Here is a 16739-nt window from a genome sequence, read left to right as displayed (position 1 = left end):
CCTCCGAACACACCTTAGTCCTCTCCACTTCCTTTGTCTTCAGCCAAAGGAAAAAAGAATAAATGTATGTTTATGGTGTGAAAAAGGTACGTGTTGTGAAACAAATCTGTCAGCATTGTCTGAAACAAACACATCCTGGGCTTTTAGCCTAGAGACCCAGTTTCAATCATTTACGATGTAGTTACATTTTTAGTTTTAAGTCTCTGTTTTTACTTTAATGTAGTACATCAGATTTGAATATTCTTATTATTATTCATTATTCATTCAGTTATAGTGACTCGCTGAGAGAAAAGGCTTTCTGACATATTTATTAATACAAACACAGTAGATGCTCGGAGTACAGATGAGGACACTGCAAAAAACATTTGTTATATTGTTCAAACTTAAGAAGGAGTCAACGCTATAGATTCATCCCAGTGTCAAAATGTTAAAAGGAAACATTTCAAATACTTGAAACAACCAACCAGCTAGATCGATGGATATCTACTGGGCTTTTTAACATTTGATTAGAAAACAGATCAAACATTCAGTCCATTAATGCTTGTTCCTGTTTCTCTACAATACAGAAACTTAATTGGTGCTGTGATATATGGATGCTCAAGGTGATTGTAGAAAAAATCATTGTGAACAAATGAAAATTAAGCTCTGAAAATCATTTTTAACACAATGAAATAAATTGGCTTTAAGTTCAATTGAATTCAATTCAATTTATTTCTGATGTGCCAAATCACAACAACAGTCGCCTTGCTACTGTGCACGGCACTTGGAGATAATATGAAACTGATTTGATTTTTAACTTCGTTTAAATGTGATTTTTAATTGTAAAATTTAATCTGGATATTTCCTGTATTGATCCCACTTTATGACTCAAAAATAATGGAAAAATAATGCGAGTTAAAGGTGCCTATGTTCACCCCACTCCATGTACTCCATGAACAACATCCAACGAGCAAACGATATTAAACCATTGGTAAAAAATCCAAAATACCTTAAAGGATTTGTTACGAGTAGAAGTAGAACATTTTCCTCCTTCCTCCTTAAAATGTGAACCACTTTGTGTGACAGCCTTCACCCCAAATAACAATATTGGCATCAATATCAAAATTTTGGTTTTCCTACTGTTACCAAGTCAGAGGTACTCCAAACACATTTAACATTTTACTTTTGGTTACACATAACAACTGTGACTGTGTTCAGAAACTGTAATCTACTGCTTTATACACAGGTGGCAGTATGTGCAAGTGCATTATATCTAAGGAGACACCAGCCACTGTAACATATGGCTTCAAAATCTGCTTCAGTGAGTGTAGCAGACAAGAAATATCCAAAATGAGGACAGTGTAATAATTTCCTTCTTAATAACAGCTTCCTCTTCTTCTGAAAGCTTCTTTTGAACAGCTGTTTCACAGAAATAATCAGATCACATCCTCTTTGCTTTTTTCCCCCCATCTCGTTTCTCATTTTCACTTATTATAAGACGTATTATAGCTTTCTTTTTGAAGGCAAGATAGTTGTTAATGCGTAGTTTTGTTTTGATTTAGCCAACTTGTTTAACCACAATGAGGCTGGTGGGCATCTAGAGCTCAGCTTCATTTGCAAAGACAGAAAGCCAAGTTGCTCATTGAGAGATTTACTTGAAGCAAACTAAAAAGTGCCACTTTTGTTCAGTTTGAGTAGTCATCTGTTCTTTAAGAAATGTAACTGACAAAGGACCAAATAAAAGTTTTTACATTACACCGCCTTCCAGAATTCATAACTGACAGTTCAACACAGTAGAAGAGTCTGATAACCCCCAGCTTATCTTCATGATGACAAAAGCCAAAGGACCAGGTCATATGGTGAAGTATTTCAGTCTTAGTCTTACATCATCTCATTTTACATCTTACCCTACGTATCCTCAGACAAGAACACTGATGTTGTTAAACTCCACAAAGGTATAAAATATAGCTTATAAGCTGAATGTCAGTGTTATTGTCTGTGCATGTTAGCTTCAGTATGGTTAAGGTTATGGTTGTGGAAATTCAATGGCAAATCTGTAAAAGTCTGCTGCTCTATGTCAAAGAGAAATATCTCCCTCCATTTAATCCAGCTTGAACATTACTGTCTGCGCCCTGCGTCATTTACACTGAATGTCAGAAGGATTTCATTAGTAGTTGAGCTGTTTATTGTAAACATAAAACACCAAAGCACTTTTATTTTTCAGTTTTTAATGAACACTGTGTTTCTTAAAGCACAGACATATTCCAGACCTTTGTACAATGACACTTCAAAATGAACCTTTATCAATATAATCCCATATACAGTGCTATTTACAAAGTCATATCTTATACTTCAGTTATTTACAAAAACCACTGTGCACATCATTGCAGCTACTCTAATGTGTAGCTTTTACGATGTTTTTATGGCAGAAATGTTATTAAACATAAGGAACAGCAGGTTTCAGATAAACAGTTTTATTGTACACAGAGGTATCCAAGTGATGTGTAAGCAGCTGAGTAAATACTCTGGAGCTGTGTTTTATGAGCTGGTTGCTATGGATTGATATTAACCAGATTCCATGTTCATAATATTTGACTGCCATAAAAGTCTCAGCCCACTCTCCCTCTTAAGTAACAGTAAGATACACACAGGATGGGTGAAATACTTTTGATGCATTTCTCATGGTAAAAAAAAAAGACAAAAACAAAAACCACATATTGCAAGCTGTGGGCAACAACACTGTACAGTTTCCATTCATCTAACTTTCAGAATGACCTCTGTGCACAAGACAGAGTCGTGACTAAAGCTATTATTGACTTTCTTTTTAATCGTCTCACTTCCCTCTGCTTCGTCACAGTTCCACTTTTCTTCTGTTACTTCAATCACATGTTCAAAAACACAACTCAAAAATGTTTAAAAGAAACTTTTAAACATCTAGCCATCCATTCTCTTCTGCTCATTCTTATCAGGGTGGTGGGGGGGCTGGGACCTCTTCCAGCTACCATAGGGTGAAAGGCTGAATGCACCCTGGACAGGTTGCCAACCTGTGTCAGGACACACTCACACACTCACTACGGACACACTCACATCTATGGGCAATTTAGAGTCACCAGTTAACCTAACACCAGTAACTGCATTTCTTTGGACTGTGGAAGGACCCCAGAGTACCCAGAGAGAACCCATGCAATCACGGGGAAAACAAGCAAACTCCACACAGAAAGGCCTGTGAGTGAGACCACAGCGCTACCATACCAGATGCTGCCCACTTTGAATCACATGAAAAGTAAAACAGCTTTGCAATATATCTACAACACATTGTGTCTACTGTACAAAAGCTTTTTCTTAAAAATAAATATTTTCAGAAATGACTTGCTCACATTGTGGAATTTTTTAAATCCACCACTAGGAAATAAAATCTGGTTTGAGAAGGAAAAAATGAAAGAAGGAGAGTCACAACTTGAGTTACAATATTAGTTGTTTTAAATGTTTTTGCCCACTATGCAGAAATCAAGTACAAAGTCACCATCTTTATTATTTTTTAAGTACACTAATCTGGAGTCATAGAAGTCCTCCTCAAAACCATATAGGTACAGATCAGCTATTATGCGTATATGTTAGTGGAAAAACCTTGAGTGTAACTAAAGAACAAAAGAGGAGTGGCATTTAGATTATTCTAGTACTTGTCATAATTTAGATCTTTATACTTCACGCCTTACTTTCACACTTTACTGATAGAAATTTAGAGAAATAGATAAATAACCCTTTGATTGGTGGTTGATTGCTAGTAATGGCTTTAGTTACATAAATGTTACAGTTATTAACAAGAAATATACATATCAGTGGACAACAGTAGACCTTCTTCTCTTTGTTGTTATTTAAAAAACAAATATGAAAAAAAGAAACTGTCCAAGTTGTCTGACAGGCATCTGTGTCAGTGTATGATCCTAGCTATTCAAGCTTGTTAGCATTAGCTGATTATTAGCACGCTACCCTCTTGTCTAATCTAAACATCAATTTTTCTGTTTTGCTGAATTATTTTATCCACATAAACTTACCTATTTATATTTATTTGTTAGTCTCTACGTTGTTGTGGATAGTAAAACCATAATCTTGTGGTACTTTGATATCACGGAGAGGTGTCGGTTTGAGACGTCCTTATGCTCTCTCATGAAACATCAACCCAGCTAATCCAGGTTAAGGTGGATGCTAACACTTCACAGCCCCTTTTTTATGGAGCCACTGTACATCAATCCAATCATAGGTGAAGACTTTCTATTTATTTCATTATCATTGTACAAATCATATAATGATGATACTGTGATAGGTTGAAATATGTCCTGTAAGCTTCAGGATCAATTGGGGCGGGACTTAAACTTAAACATTCACTGCTGTCTGACCCGATCCTGCCACTATGAGAGTGCTGTGCTTTGACACCGAGGTTTCGTCCAAAGAGCGATCGTTGGAGTGAGTTGTCTGTCCGTCAACATCATCTGCCAGAGCTCTTTTATAAACACCCATCAGACTCTGCCTGAATCGCCCCCTTACTTCTAGCCCCATGCAGAAGTACAACAGCGGGTTCACACAGCTGTTAAAGTAGGCAACACCCTTTGCTACAGGGTACCAGATTTTCACCACTGCATTATTATTGTCCACCATCTTCACCAGTAAGAGGCAATGGTAAGGTGCCCAGCACAGGAAGAAGGCAATGACCAAACATGCTAGTATACGCAGGGGGCGGGACTTCCCTGACAGGCGGGTGCGTCGGATTCCCACCCCAGCCAGCATGTAACAGACCAGAATCACCATGAATGGAAATATGAAGCCGCACAGGAAGCGGATGGAGTAGAGAGCAACTTTAGTGCTGTTGTATCCCTCTGCCTTCTCCTTCGGATCCACAGAGCACTTACTCAGGTTCTTCTTGCCTATGTAGACTTGGCGATGGATGAAGTAGGGGATGCTGAAGAGGATGGCTGCAATCCAGACGCAGACTGCCACCATCCTCGCTACCCACAGCGTGCGTCGACGCTTTGTGAAGACAGGCTGCCAGATGCAGAGCACTCGATCCAGACTGATCACAGCCAGCAGGAAGACAGAGCAGAACATGTTGGCATATTTGAAGAAGCCGTTGAACTTGCAGACGAAGAGGCCGAAAGGCCAGTGCTCAAAGAAGAGCTTCTTAGTGAGAGAGAAAACTCGTGTGAAGCAGAAGATCAGGTCTGCTATCGCCAGATTCACCAGCCACACGTTGGTGACCTTTGGCTGTGGATGAAGAAGAAAATAAAACAACAATGACAACAGGAACATAAAGAAAACCAAAGCCATTATTTACATGAAGGATGTAACCTGATTTTGATGGCACTGAATTGCCATTATCATTTGTACAGCAGTAGTATGCACCCTCCTTTGCTATTTTTATGGGGCGACCATGGTTCAGGGGGTTGGGAAGCTCAACTTTAACTGGAAGGTTGCCGGTTCGATCCCCAGCTCTGTCTGTCTTGGTCGTTGTGTCCTTGGGCAAGACACTTCACCTACTGCCTACTGGTGTTGGCCAGAGGGGCCGATGGCGCAATATGGCAGCCTCGCTTCTGTCAGTCTGCCCCAGGGCAGCTGTGGCTACAGCTGTAACTTGCCTCCACCAGTGTGTGAATGAATAGTGGAATTGTAAAGTGCTTTGAGTGTCTAGAAAATCGCTATATAAATGCAATCCAGTATTATTACCTGGAAACAGCTTGGCCTTTGTATTGGTAACCACCCATTACTAGTGCTGTTCTGCAGGTTAAAGTAAGTACCTCTGAGAAAAGTGATAACCATGTCCCGTTGGGTCAGGCAGAGTGGATGGATATGTTTGCAACAACAACAATTGACTATCAGCACTCAGTGGACTGACCACATTCAAAGCTGGTAATTAAACATTATTATTTGTAGCCACACTATCCACATTTAGAAGCAACAAACCACCAGTCAGGCTTAATGTGTCGTGAGTAATTAGCTGATCCTCCTAATTTCTTCTTCTTACAGATCCACAGATTCCTTTAGGATTCATCACAACGATTTGCTATCCATGAACCTCCTTTGTGGTTTTCCTCTTTTCGTCCTCTTTCCCTACTTTGCCTCCAAACTGCTCAACCCCAGCTGTCCCTCTGATGTACTAATTTTTCAATCTTGTCCATTCTGATCACTCCCATTAAAAATCCTGGCATCTTCAGCTCTTCCACCTCCAACTCAGCCTCCTGTCTTTTTGTTAATGTCGTTGTCTTCAAACCATTCATCATAGCATTTCTCACCATTTCTCACCAAACCTTCTCTTGTAAATATCATCTTCATCCTTGCTGCTATCCTTATGTTACAAATCTCCCTGACACTGACACTCCACCCAATCCCCACTGCCTGCTTTCCTTTCTATACCTGTCTTGTTAGTTTGGATAGTTGACCACAGGTATTTAAACTCGTCTGCCTTCACTATCTCGACTCCCTGTATGTCCACCTTTCTATCTGTCTCCCTCTCATTCACACACATGTATTTGGTGTTGATTCTAGTGACTTTCATTCCACATCTCTCCAGAGCATACCTCCACCTCTCCAGGCTCACTTGCTCTAACTATGATCACAATGTTACACTGTAGTCCACAGAGACTCCTGTCTGGCCTCATCTTTTAGCCTGTCCAGCACTACTTCAAACGAAAAGGGGCTCAGAGCCGATTCCTGATGTAATCCCATCCACCCACCAAGCCTTGAAGCCATCTGTAACTCTTACCACACATCCTACCACCGTCTCACTGTTCTTGTGTCCTGCATAACCCACACATACTTCTCCACCATTCCTGACTTCCTCATACAGTATCACAGTTCCTCTCATGGAACCTATCATAAGCTTTGTCTAAATCCACAAAGACACAGAACTACTTCTGACTGTCTCTGTACTTCTCCATCGACACTCTCAAGACAGTCGTCACATCTGTAGTGCTCTTTCTCTTTACAGAGCCGAGCTTCTGCTTGCTGATCATCACCTCTCTTGTTAACCCTTTGCCAGACTCTTGGGACTTAAGTTGATTTCCTAATATGCTGCAAGAGTTTTGCCTGTTTTGAAGGGTTACATGAAAAAAAGGTTGCGTGAGCCATGATGTCAACTTGCATTGCAATTGCATTGTTACTGATGCTGACTTATAGGGAGCTATAAAATAATAAACTAAAATAATTCATTATTTCAAATATATTATACACTCCATATCTACCTTAAGTTTGAATCCAGCCACCCAGATCACCACAGAGTTCCCTGTGATGCCGAGTACAACAGTCAGCGTGTACAGGATGATGCTGACATTGTCCATGATGGCATCAATGTCCACCGCCTGGTCATCCTTAGAAGACTTGAGTGTGTGGGTGGGCAGAGAAGTATTTGGAAACATTGTGTGGCTGGAATAGAGAGAACAGAAAAGGGCCAAAATGTCAGGCATGTTAGTTATTGTGTAATTCAACAGAAATAGGGGAAGAAAACACAAGCGTCTGTATTTAAAAACTAATATAGATACAAAGACGCTACCTATAGGCCAACTTTCTTCTGATTGGTGGAGCCCACAAATGCCTGACTGTATGTGTTTACAATTAGGCTTGGGAACACATATGACCTTGCTGACATCATAACGTCTAAGAGCAGGAAACATGTTTAGGGCAGTTTCATGGTCTCACATGGCTCTGCAGGTCCCTGGGTTTTGGTTTGCTTTTTAGTTTTGGACCCCTGTTTTATTGAGGATCACGGGGCAGCTGGAGCCTGTTCCAGCTGCTACAGGCTGAGAGGTGGGGTACACCCTGGACACGTCGTCTTTCTGTCACAAGGCTAACAGAGAGATGTTATTCATATCAATAGGAAATGTAGAATCACCAATTAACCTACCAAATCTTTTATACATTATACTCGTGTTCTCCTAATAGGTGAGTTTTAATCTCTAATATTTCTTTTTCTGTGTTTAACTGTCTTCTCTTTTTTTCAGTAAGTGTTTGCTTGTCTGCTCACTTCCTGTTTTACTTTGGTAGTTGGTTTTGTTTTTTGTCTTGTTTTCAGTTTATTTCCTCTGTGACTGTCTGCCCTGTTTTCACCTCCTGGCTTTTTTAGTCCCTATACCAGGAAGCAGACTGAACAAACTGAGTTTAGTCACCACCTTAGAGTTTTCAGTTCCAGTGGAAGGAAACTGCCCTGAAGATTTAACTCAGTTTAACACACTTACTTTTTTTTTATTTACCATGGAGATGTCAATGTAAAAAAAACCACATTTAACCGGGATTTCAGGATCAACTTCTGCAGTATAATTCACCTTGCTCTGAACTTTGACAGCGACAGGAGCAGCAGGAAGGAAGGAATCAGAGAGAAACTCAGAGAGAAACTATCCAGTTAGAAGTTCACAGAGTCTGTAACGCTGTAACTGACTCAGAGTTGAAGTAAACTCTCTTTCTGGAACAGCCTAAGGCTCTGCTCTGGTTTGCTCCTGAGTTTTTCCAAAGTATAAGTTTAGCTCCTGTGTGTTTTATGGATGCCTGTGTTTCCCTTTAACTAAAAAAAGGTTTTTGTTTTTTGGCTGTGTGCTTGTCTTGCTTTTCAGTCCTCTCAACACTGCTTATCATGACACAGGTTACTTGTATATATACAGAGACAACTGTATTTGAAGTCATATTAAAGATGAGCTTGCACGATTATACAGTATAAGAAGGAAAATAATGAAAAGCAGAATAAAAGTAAATAAAAGTAAATAAAATGTATACATATATTAGTCTAATAAGTAGATTTTGACAGTCATAAGGACAACAGTTATACAATGCATGATGCACATGTTAAATAAACACATATCAAAGATCAGATATGGACATGTATCACACTTTTTTCATATCCAGCGTTCATCAGAAACTGTTACATTACTCAGTGTGTGTGTATTTTAACACTCAAAACAGGTCAGTCATTGTCTTTTACCCCGTAACATAAGATTATCTGACAATCGCGTTTACACTTCTCACTTACAGTTCTAGGTGAAATGTTTCAGAAACATGTCTTATTTCCTTCCTGAAAGTTCTTGGTCAGCTAATATTTTAGAGGCTTCTCTATATGTGCACTAATGCAGTGTGGTGTTGCTAACTCTTTTGTTACATGCTAAAAATATTTCAGCCACTTCAAACACTTTCCACAGACCTCCCATACAAGTGGAAAAAAATCGCCTGACCTGCTCAGAAAACTCCAGAAATGATACCAAGTGGCTTTCGTGGTGTGTGAGGAGTCTTTATATACTATACTATACTATACTTATATACTACTCTACAGACACCTTACTGCAAACAACTGGTATGCTGGTACTGCAGCTGTGTGCTAGGAGCATCAATCTGAGGTATTCAGATTAAGCTTTTTTGCTGTTCTGCCATTTAAACTTGAAAAATGTGTCATATTATTTTTTAACAGTGGTTATAAGATGTTACTCCTGTATCAGCACAATTTTCACAAGTATTAGAGAATTACATTTTTCAAAACACTCACTGCACATGTTTAGGAGTCACTCGAGGACAAAAGGTCTGGTCGTGAGAGTTTAAAGGGCCAAAAAAAGTCTAAACTCAAAATTAGCATGAGTCTAATAAGAAGACTGACTTTCTTTTAGAATAAATATGTGGAACCCTCAAAGACCCGAGTTAGTTTAGATAAGTTTGATTTAGCTCAGCTATAGTAAAGGTGCCGACAAAACAATCCAACTGTGGTGGCCACAGCAAGCACAAAGCTATGTGCAGCACCAGATGTTAACAAAGCCTTATTAGATAAAATATGTTTCAGGAGGTCATAAATGAAAAAGTGATCTTACCACTGGAAGCAAATACTGTTGAGCTTTAAAGAAAAAGAGCCCAGCTGTCGAGCACAAACGTGGTTTCTGCTGTTTAGAGAAGCAAAGCGACTGCAAGGGGAAATGAACATGGCACTGCAGTGAGTGCACAGCCTACTTCAACCACAGATTAAAAAAAACAAAACACAATAAAAACACTGCCTTGTGTTTGAATGTCTCTGTCAACCAGATAAACTGCATTTTACATCCATGCCTAGACTTGTTTATCATACAGCTGGCAATGAAGTCTTCGAAGGAAGAAATTAAGGTTCCACGAAGTAATTACACTAATTTAGCTTCTGACAAAGCATGAAAAAAGCTCCGAATTGCTCTTTCTGTTTTTAAATTGTGGGACTAAATGATGACCAGACGTGTTCTTGCATAACCATTGTCTTTGTCTACAAAACAGTTCAACATTTTATCCTTTTGGACATTTGGATGAAAGTTTAAATAGTTAATTTGTCCAGTCCTGGACAAAATCTTGTTTTTTGGGCTCAGAGTGGCTCTGAGGCTGTTTATCCTGAAATTTAACTGCACATTTGTGGTAGATTTGAAGAAATTCCCCTAATGCAGCAATGTCGAAAGTGTGGGCTGTGGCCTAATCGGGGCCATGATGATAATGTGAGTGGGCTGCAAAATGTAGCATTTGTCTCACTGACAAAGCTACGTCCAGATGAACAAAATCAACTTTCTGAGACTAAACTAAAAAACCTTTTTAAAAAAAAAAAGAAAAAAAGAAAAGAACTAATGACGGAAAAACATTAGATGAAAATGCGACAGGACAGTGTTTTTAAATGGGCTGGGCATGACTCGCTACGCTGGGTTAAAAAAAAGTTGGTCCAGAGGATGAACCAAAAAATGCAATGGCCTAGATCAGAGGAGGCGTCACCTGACCTTTTTAAACTCAAGAGATAACGTGAGTCAAGAAGTGTGTCATCAGTCTGTGGAGGAAACAGATACAAATGCTAAAAAAAACCACAGATTTCTACCAGTGCTTTAAAGCATTCACACTCATTAACATTTAATATATAGTGTAACATGCTGCATAGACAATCATACTGTACAATACAATAATTATAGTTTTACAACTGTTTATTTATACTCACAATTGTATATCTGCAATCGGTATAGTTTTCATATTTTTAACCATACATAGAACCTGTTCATAGCTTGTACACTCTTAACAGCTATATCCTGTACATACTTATAGTTATAGTATGTTAGTTATAGTATATTCATAGCATACCTTCACACCGTGTACATTGTAACATAACTATAATAGATCCATAATCTGTAATCTATCTATATTATTGCTAAATCACTTTCTGGATGGATGCAAACTGCATTTTGTTGCCTTGTACTTGTGACATGACAATAAAGTTGAATTCTCTTCTCTTCTCTTCTAACAGTGTGCCAGTAAGGATGGTCAGAAAGAAAATTAAAAACACCGTCTCGGTCCAGTACGTGTTCATGCACATTAATCATTTCATTTCATTACACTCAACATAACTTTGAAATGAACTGGAGGATCTTTTGTGGCTGCATCATGTATGTGGTCTGAGAGACCTGAGGAGATGCGTCACCATGGCAACCAAAAGACTGAAGAAAATGAAGTTTTGTAATAATAAAAAAAAAAGTCGTCATAGTTGTCTAAACCCACTCAATCATTTTGTGCGGAAACGTGAGTCAATAACTTATAGTTGAGTTTTGAAAAACTGCTGTGAGATTGTGTTAGTATACGAGATACTGTTATGGTCTTAGAGCTTTAGTGTTTCGATTTTTTTGTGTTTGTCAAATTTGTTGATTCCTGTATCGATTTCTTTATTGTTATTTTAACTGTGAATTATATTTCTTGTCATGTCATTGATTCCAGTTTTTGACTTTATGGTTTTCCTAGGAATGACTGTGATTCTCTGGTTTGATTCCCATTTAACACCATCTGTTTATACAGGGACTTTCACTTCTGCATGTTTTTGTTTTGTCTTTGTCTGTCACTGGTCTTATCTGTTGTCCTTTTGTGCCTCCCCCTGTGTTAGTTCATTCTTCATATTTTATGTCTTCTTGTCTTCTCTGGGCCCTTTGTCAAGACATTTGTAGTATACTTTGTGTCTGTTTGGATTCACTTTTTGGTTTGTGGCCTTTTTCCTTTGTTATGTTTTTTCTCATTCCTGGAAACATCTTGAACCTGCCTGTTTTCCACATTTCCCACATTAGGTCCTCTCCACTCCATACCTTCACAGATAGATAGCTTATTTTAGTTTAAACAACGGGCAAAATCAAGTCAAGTAAAACATAGTTTTAGAATTCATCTGAGAATCTGAAAACAATCTGAGAAGTGTCTTTGTTACCATCCAAAACTCCTCCATAGATGTTTTCTTTCCATTTACCAATTTTTCAAAGAATTGCCCCTTTTTTATTCAGAAAAACATCTTTGTTTATGCATTTTCATTAGTTAAAGTGTTAAACAGAAAGTTGGCTACTAATCTGATAACATGCTTGCAGATGTTCAGCAGAAAATTGCAGCAATTCTGAGAACTTTTAAGACAGGATTTGAATGCAACACCATCTGTTACTTTTATGGCTGTAGAGCATGTAAACAGGCTTTTTTTTAAACTTCTTTTTAAATTAACATTCTTGCTAAAACCTTTTAAATGTGAATGGCTGTAACGACCACATTATAAAGAAAATAATAGAAAAAAAACTTCTGACTCTTTTACATACATAGGTGACACCCATTTGATGTGGTTTACCAGCGGGAAAGTCAGCAGCCGACCACAGACTTCACAAAACACAAAAGAGATGAAAAGAAGCTCTAAATGTCATTTCCTTTACGTGTGAGGTGTTTCACATCTGAGGCATGCAGACAGAGAGGCAGGCTGTAGAGTAAATGAACTGTAGAAAACATTTAAATAGAATTGAAGTCATCAAATCGTTGTGTGTCTACAACTGCAAAAATAAGATCAAACACTGACAGGAAGTGTGAAAAAACCTGTTTTGCCTTTTAGATTCACTTTGCTTTAACAAAATGTTTCCTTACATTTGCTTTGCGCGACCACCTGATTGAGAGCTTGAGTTGGGGGTGTGGTGGGTGCTGAAGCATGGACAAAGCTGCTTTTATGTAAAGTGAGGTAATAAAACGACATATTTAGAGTAAATCCTGCCTGTATGTACCAGCACATTTCTATTGATTTATAGCAATTAAACTGATTTTTATCTTCACTGTGACAGAGAATAGAACGTGAGATCCATTTTATCTGTTTCTCTCACCCACGTGTTGTGGATGTGATTCGGTTCAGTTTAGTTAAATTCAGATTTTATTTATAAAACACTAAATCACAACAACAGTCCCAAATCAAATTTTATCAAAGATAAAATCCAAACTTGGAGGTGGTTCCTCAGAAGCCTGAAACCTGAAGGACCGACTTCACGTTCTAATGTTAAATATCATAGGAACTACAAGTAAACCAGCAGTCTTAAAGCAGCATGCTCTATTGGATCAACTGAAGGCTTTTTAGGGAGTTTTTAAGATAACCTGATGATAACGAATTATAGTAGCCCAGACCAGAGATAATAGATGCATGAACTAGTCTATTAGCATCACTCTGAGACAGGATGTTTCTGACATGGGAGATGATGAGATAATGTGCAAATGCAAAAAAGAAGATACAAGACTTATCAGGACCTCTCTGAAAGCGATTAAAAACTTAGATAATGCTGCACATTCGGTTTAAAGATGGTTATAAAATGAATGATGGCAGTTTTCAGTTTCAGGCTTCTGTTACTGTTTGTTTTGGCTCAGAGAGTCACAGCTCATCTTAATGCTAATGTTTTTTAAACACTAACTAACACATAAGTCTCCCATCTCTCACTTTTCTAACATTTAATGGATGCTGACTGATTATGTGTAATGTCATGCTCATTATTTTTGTTTTCATTCACTGTACATGGCACAGTGTCTTTTGAACAAGAAGCCGATCTCCAGCTTGCATGTGAGTGCATGTGCAATACATTTAGGCTTTTAGGAGCTAATGAGCCTTCTATTTGCCTTTGGAGATGGCGAAGCCCTCGGTTTGTTAGCACAGTCCCACAGCCGTGTGACAAGGACCTATTAAAGCTTTTAGCTTTGATCTACAGACAGAAACATTACTCTTTTGTTTGGTCAGTTATTCTCCTGCTGTACAGGATGGATTGCAGTGAAACTAAGCACAGTCAGACTTTTGTACTCGTGTGGAAACTACAGAATTTAGTACCTTTTCTCTTCTGCCATCAGCTATAATTAATATAATAAGAAGGAACTGAGAGCTTCAATGCAAATCCGTCATCAGCAAAAAGTAAAAATGTCAATTTTTTCTGTATTGCTGAAAAAACTCACACATGCATCACATTATTGTACTAAATGTAATTACAGTGATCACATTACGGTCACAAATCAAACATTTTTTTTTTACCTGCAATAAGCTCTTTAATTATACACAACACAGAATCAAAACTAAAATCAGCTGTTTTCCATTTGTGTGCAGGCTTCAGTTTATCAGGAGTGGAAATGTGAACATTACTTTCAGTTTTTTTTTTCAGAAATAAAAATAAAAGAACAAAGCAACAATAAAAAGAATATATCATTATAACAGGGATTTGTTCCAGTTTGTGAGACTGTTGCGTTAAGGTATTTTGTTACCTGATAATTATTTGCTTTCATAGTTTCTACAGAAGTAACTGATAGAGAAAACTTGTAGAGTCAATTCATTTCAAATATATGTCAATCACATGAAGTTTGAGAAAGGTTTTGATGAACTGTATTAAATATAAATCTCTGGCAGGTTTTAAAGTCTGAATATTTTACAAGGAAGTGAAATGGTATGCCATCTTTCCCCCTGAACTTTGGCTGGCTCTTTGAACAGCAAATGACCACAAAGAGTTTCAGATGTGAGCCGGGCCGGACCAGGACAAAAAAATCAGCCCTGGCACTTTTGCTCCAGGTTGCCCACCTTGATATATCATGCATGTGCATATTATGTATGTATTTCATTTTGATTGATTATAGATATTGAAACAAGTTTTAATCAGGTTGGTGCAGTTGTTGTTGGGTTATGTCTTTGTTCCACCATTCCTAGTTATGCTCCTCCATCGTTTTTCTCACCACATTAATTTCATGTCTCTTCCTCACTTCTCCACAGTTGATGCTAGCAGCAGCAGCAGCAGCCTGCTGTGGCTGTGAGGTTACGAGTTGTTGCTGGTACAGCTGTTCACTGTGCAGTTTTTTAAGTTAAATTAAATGCACAAGTTTACAGTCTGAAATATTGAAATATGGTGGTAAAATCATGAAATAACCTGAATCTAATAAAGATTTAAAGTACTGAATTATTTTGACTATATCACAGAAACAGACAACAGATTTTTTTGAGCAGCTTTAACACAAAAAAAAAAAAGACCGGAACTCTCTGGCCCGTGTCTCTGTGTTTAAATGTAACATATAGGGAACCTGAATTTGTGGTTTGTAGAAGTCATGATTACACATATACAATATGTTGACATAATCTTAGATGTCTTTTGTGGTAGCATTTCCTAATAACATTCTGTATGTATAAAACAGTCATTGTGAAATTTCATAGAAGATACTGTCCATGCACAAAAACATTGTATAATAACTAGAAAGCTGCTGTTTCTGCATGTTATTGTTGAAACACCAGTGTTTTCCATACCAAAATTCTTGCACAGCTTATAAAATAGGCACATTATTAAAGCCGCCCTCCACAACAGTCATAATTTATCATGTGACCTCTTGGGAAAACTAATTGCTCAGGCCTGATTTACAGCCGCCTCTAATCTAGGTCACTAACTGTGTTTGTGGTGTTGGTGTTTTCTGAAGTATTTGTAATGCATGGGTTTTTTTCCGGGTACTCTATCACTCTACCCACAGTCTAAAGACATATACATTAGATTAACTGATGATTATAAATTGATTGTCAGTGTAAACGTTTATGTATTTGTATTATCCCTGTGATAGACTGGGGTCCTGTCCAGGGAGTACCCCACCTTTCCCTCATTGTCAGCTGAGGTAGGTTACCTCCCAACCCTGCACTGAATTAGTGGTTAATAAAATGAATGGATGTATTGATAAATGTTCAAAAATGTTCTGCCTGCTAAACCTGTAGCATCTAATGTGCGATCAAATCTGTAATAATTTTCTTTATGGGTATGGTCTTTATATTATCATAACATCTTTCCCCTTTTTAGTCTAGTATGAATCACAACCAAAAGCCTATTATAAGTTCAATCAAATATATACAGCTCAAGCGCTTCCCTAATAAGGAAACCCTACCAGGTTTTTTCTTTTTAAAAATGTGGATGATGTAAGAAAAAAGTGTGTAAAAACTCCACAGTAAATGTACAAATTTTAGTCATAAGTGGGAAATATCAAGTAAGAGTCTCATCTGACAAATCCAGACAAAATTCAGAGTCCTTACCTGCAGTTCCTGAACTGATCTCTCAGAGCTGAGGTGTGCTTCAGTCGGTCAGAGGCAGAAGTGAAGATGTGTGCTCTGTTATCTGTGTCGCAGTTACTTCAAGTGGTTCACTTTGTATCATGTCTATCACACATGCAGACTTCCTCTCTGTGTTACTGTCATGTGTCTAGCTTTGTCTTCCTTTCTGCATATAGCTGCTTCTCTTTTTCCACAAAACCCACCCTCACGTCACCTCTCTGTTTGTCAAACACACACACAGATGCATAAGCACGGACACTGAATGACCGACAAATTAATCAGACTTTAGAGCGATTGCTTTCTTCTTCAGCATCACATTTATTCAAACGGAGCCGCTGACCTTGCGTAATTAGAGCAGAGGGATTCACGCATTGTCGTGAATGTTGGAGCCGTCTCACCTTTTTTTAAATTTTGCTGATTTCCATTAAAT

General features: G+C 38.1%; 1 protein-coding gene across 2 annotated transcripts; it reads right to left on the bottom strand.

Moving 5' to 3' along the window:
- Positions 1-3493: 3493 nt before the first annotated feature.
- LOC100711595 (C3a anaphylatoxin chemotactic receptor) lies at positions 3494-16431 on the bottom strand. 2 transcript variants are annotated; one of them, XM_005457575.4, is made up of 3 exons: positions 16292-16431; positions 7212-7392; positions 3494-5238 (listed from the first exon to the last, which is right to left on the bottom strand). In XM_005457575.4, the coding sequence occupies exons 2-3, from the start codon at positions 7383-7385 to the stop codon at positions 4354-4356; spliced, it is 1059 nt and encodes a 352-aa protein (XP_005457632.1). In that variant the 5' UTR covers positions 7386-7392; positions 16292-16431; the 3' UTR covers positions 3494-4353. The 2 variants fall into 2 exon arrangements, with proteins under 2 accessions (XP_005457632.1, XP_005457631.3); XM_005457574.4 differs by lacking the exon at positions 16292-16431 and adding an exon at positions 9810-10792.
- Positions 16432-16739: the final 308 nt, after the last annotated feature.

The sequence above is a fragment of the Oreochromis niloticus genome, linkage group LG22, assembly GCF_001858045.2.
Source record: "Oreochromis niloticus isolate F11D_XX linkage group LG22, O_niloticus_UMD_NMBU, whole genome shotgun sequence".
NCBI classification, from domain to species: domain Eukaryota; kingdom Metazoa; phylum Chordata; class Actinopteri; order Cichliformes; family Cichlidae; genus Oreochromis; species Oreochromis niloticus.
The sequence above is the reverse complement of the archived record's forward strand: the minus strand, read 5'-3'. Positions and strand labels throughout refer to the sequence as shown.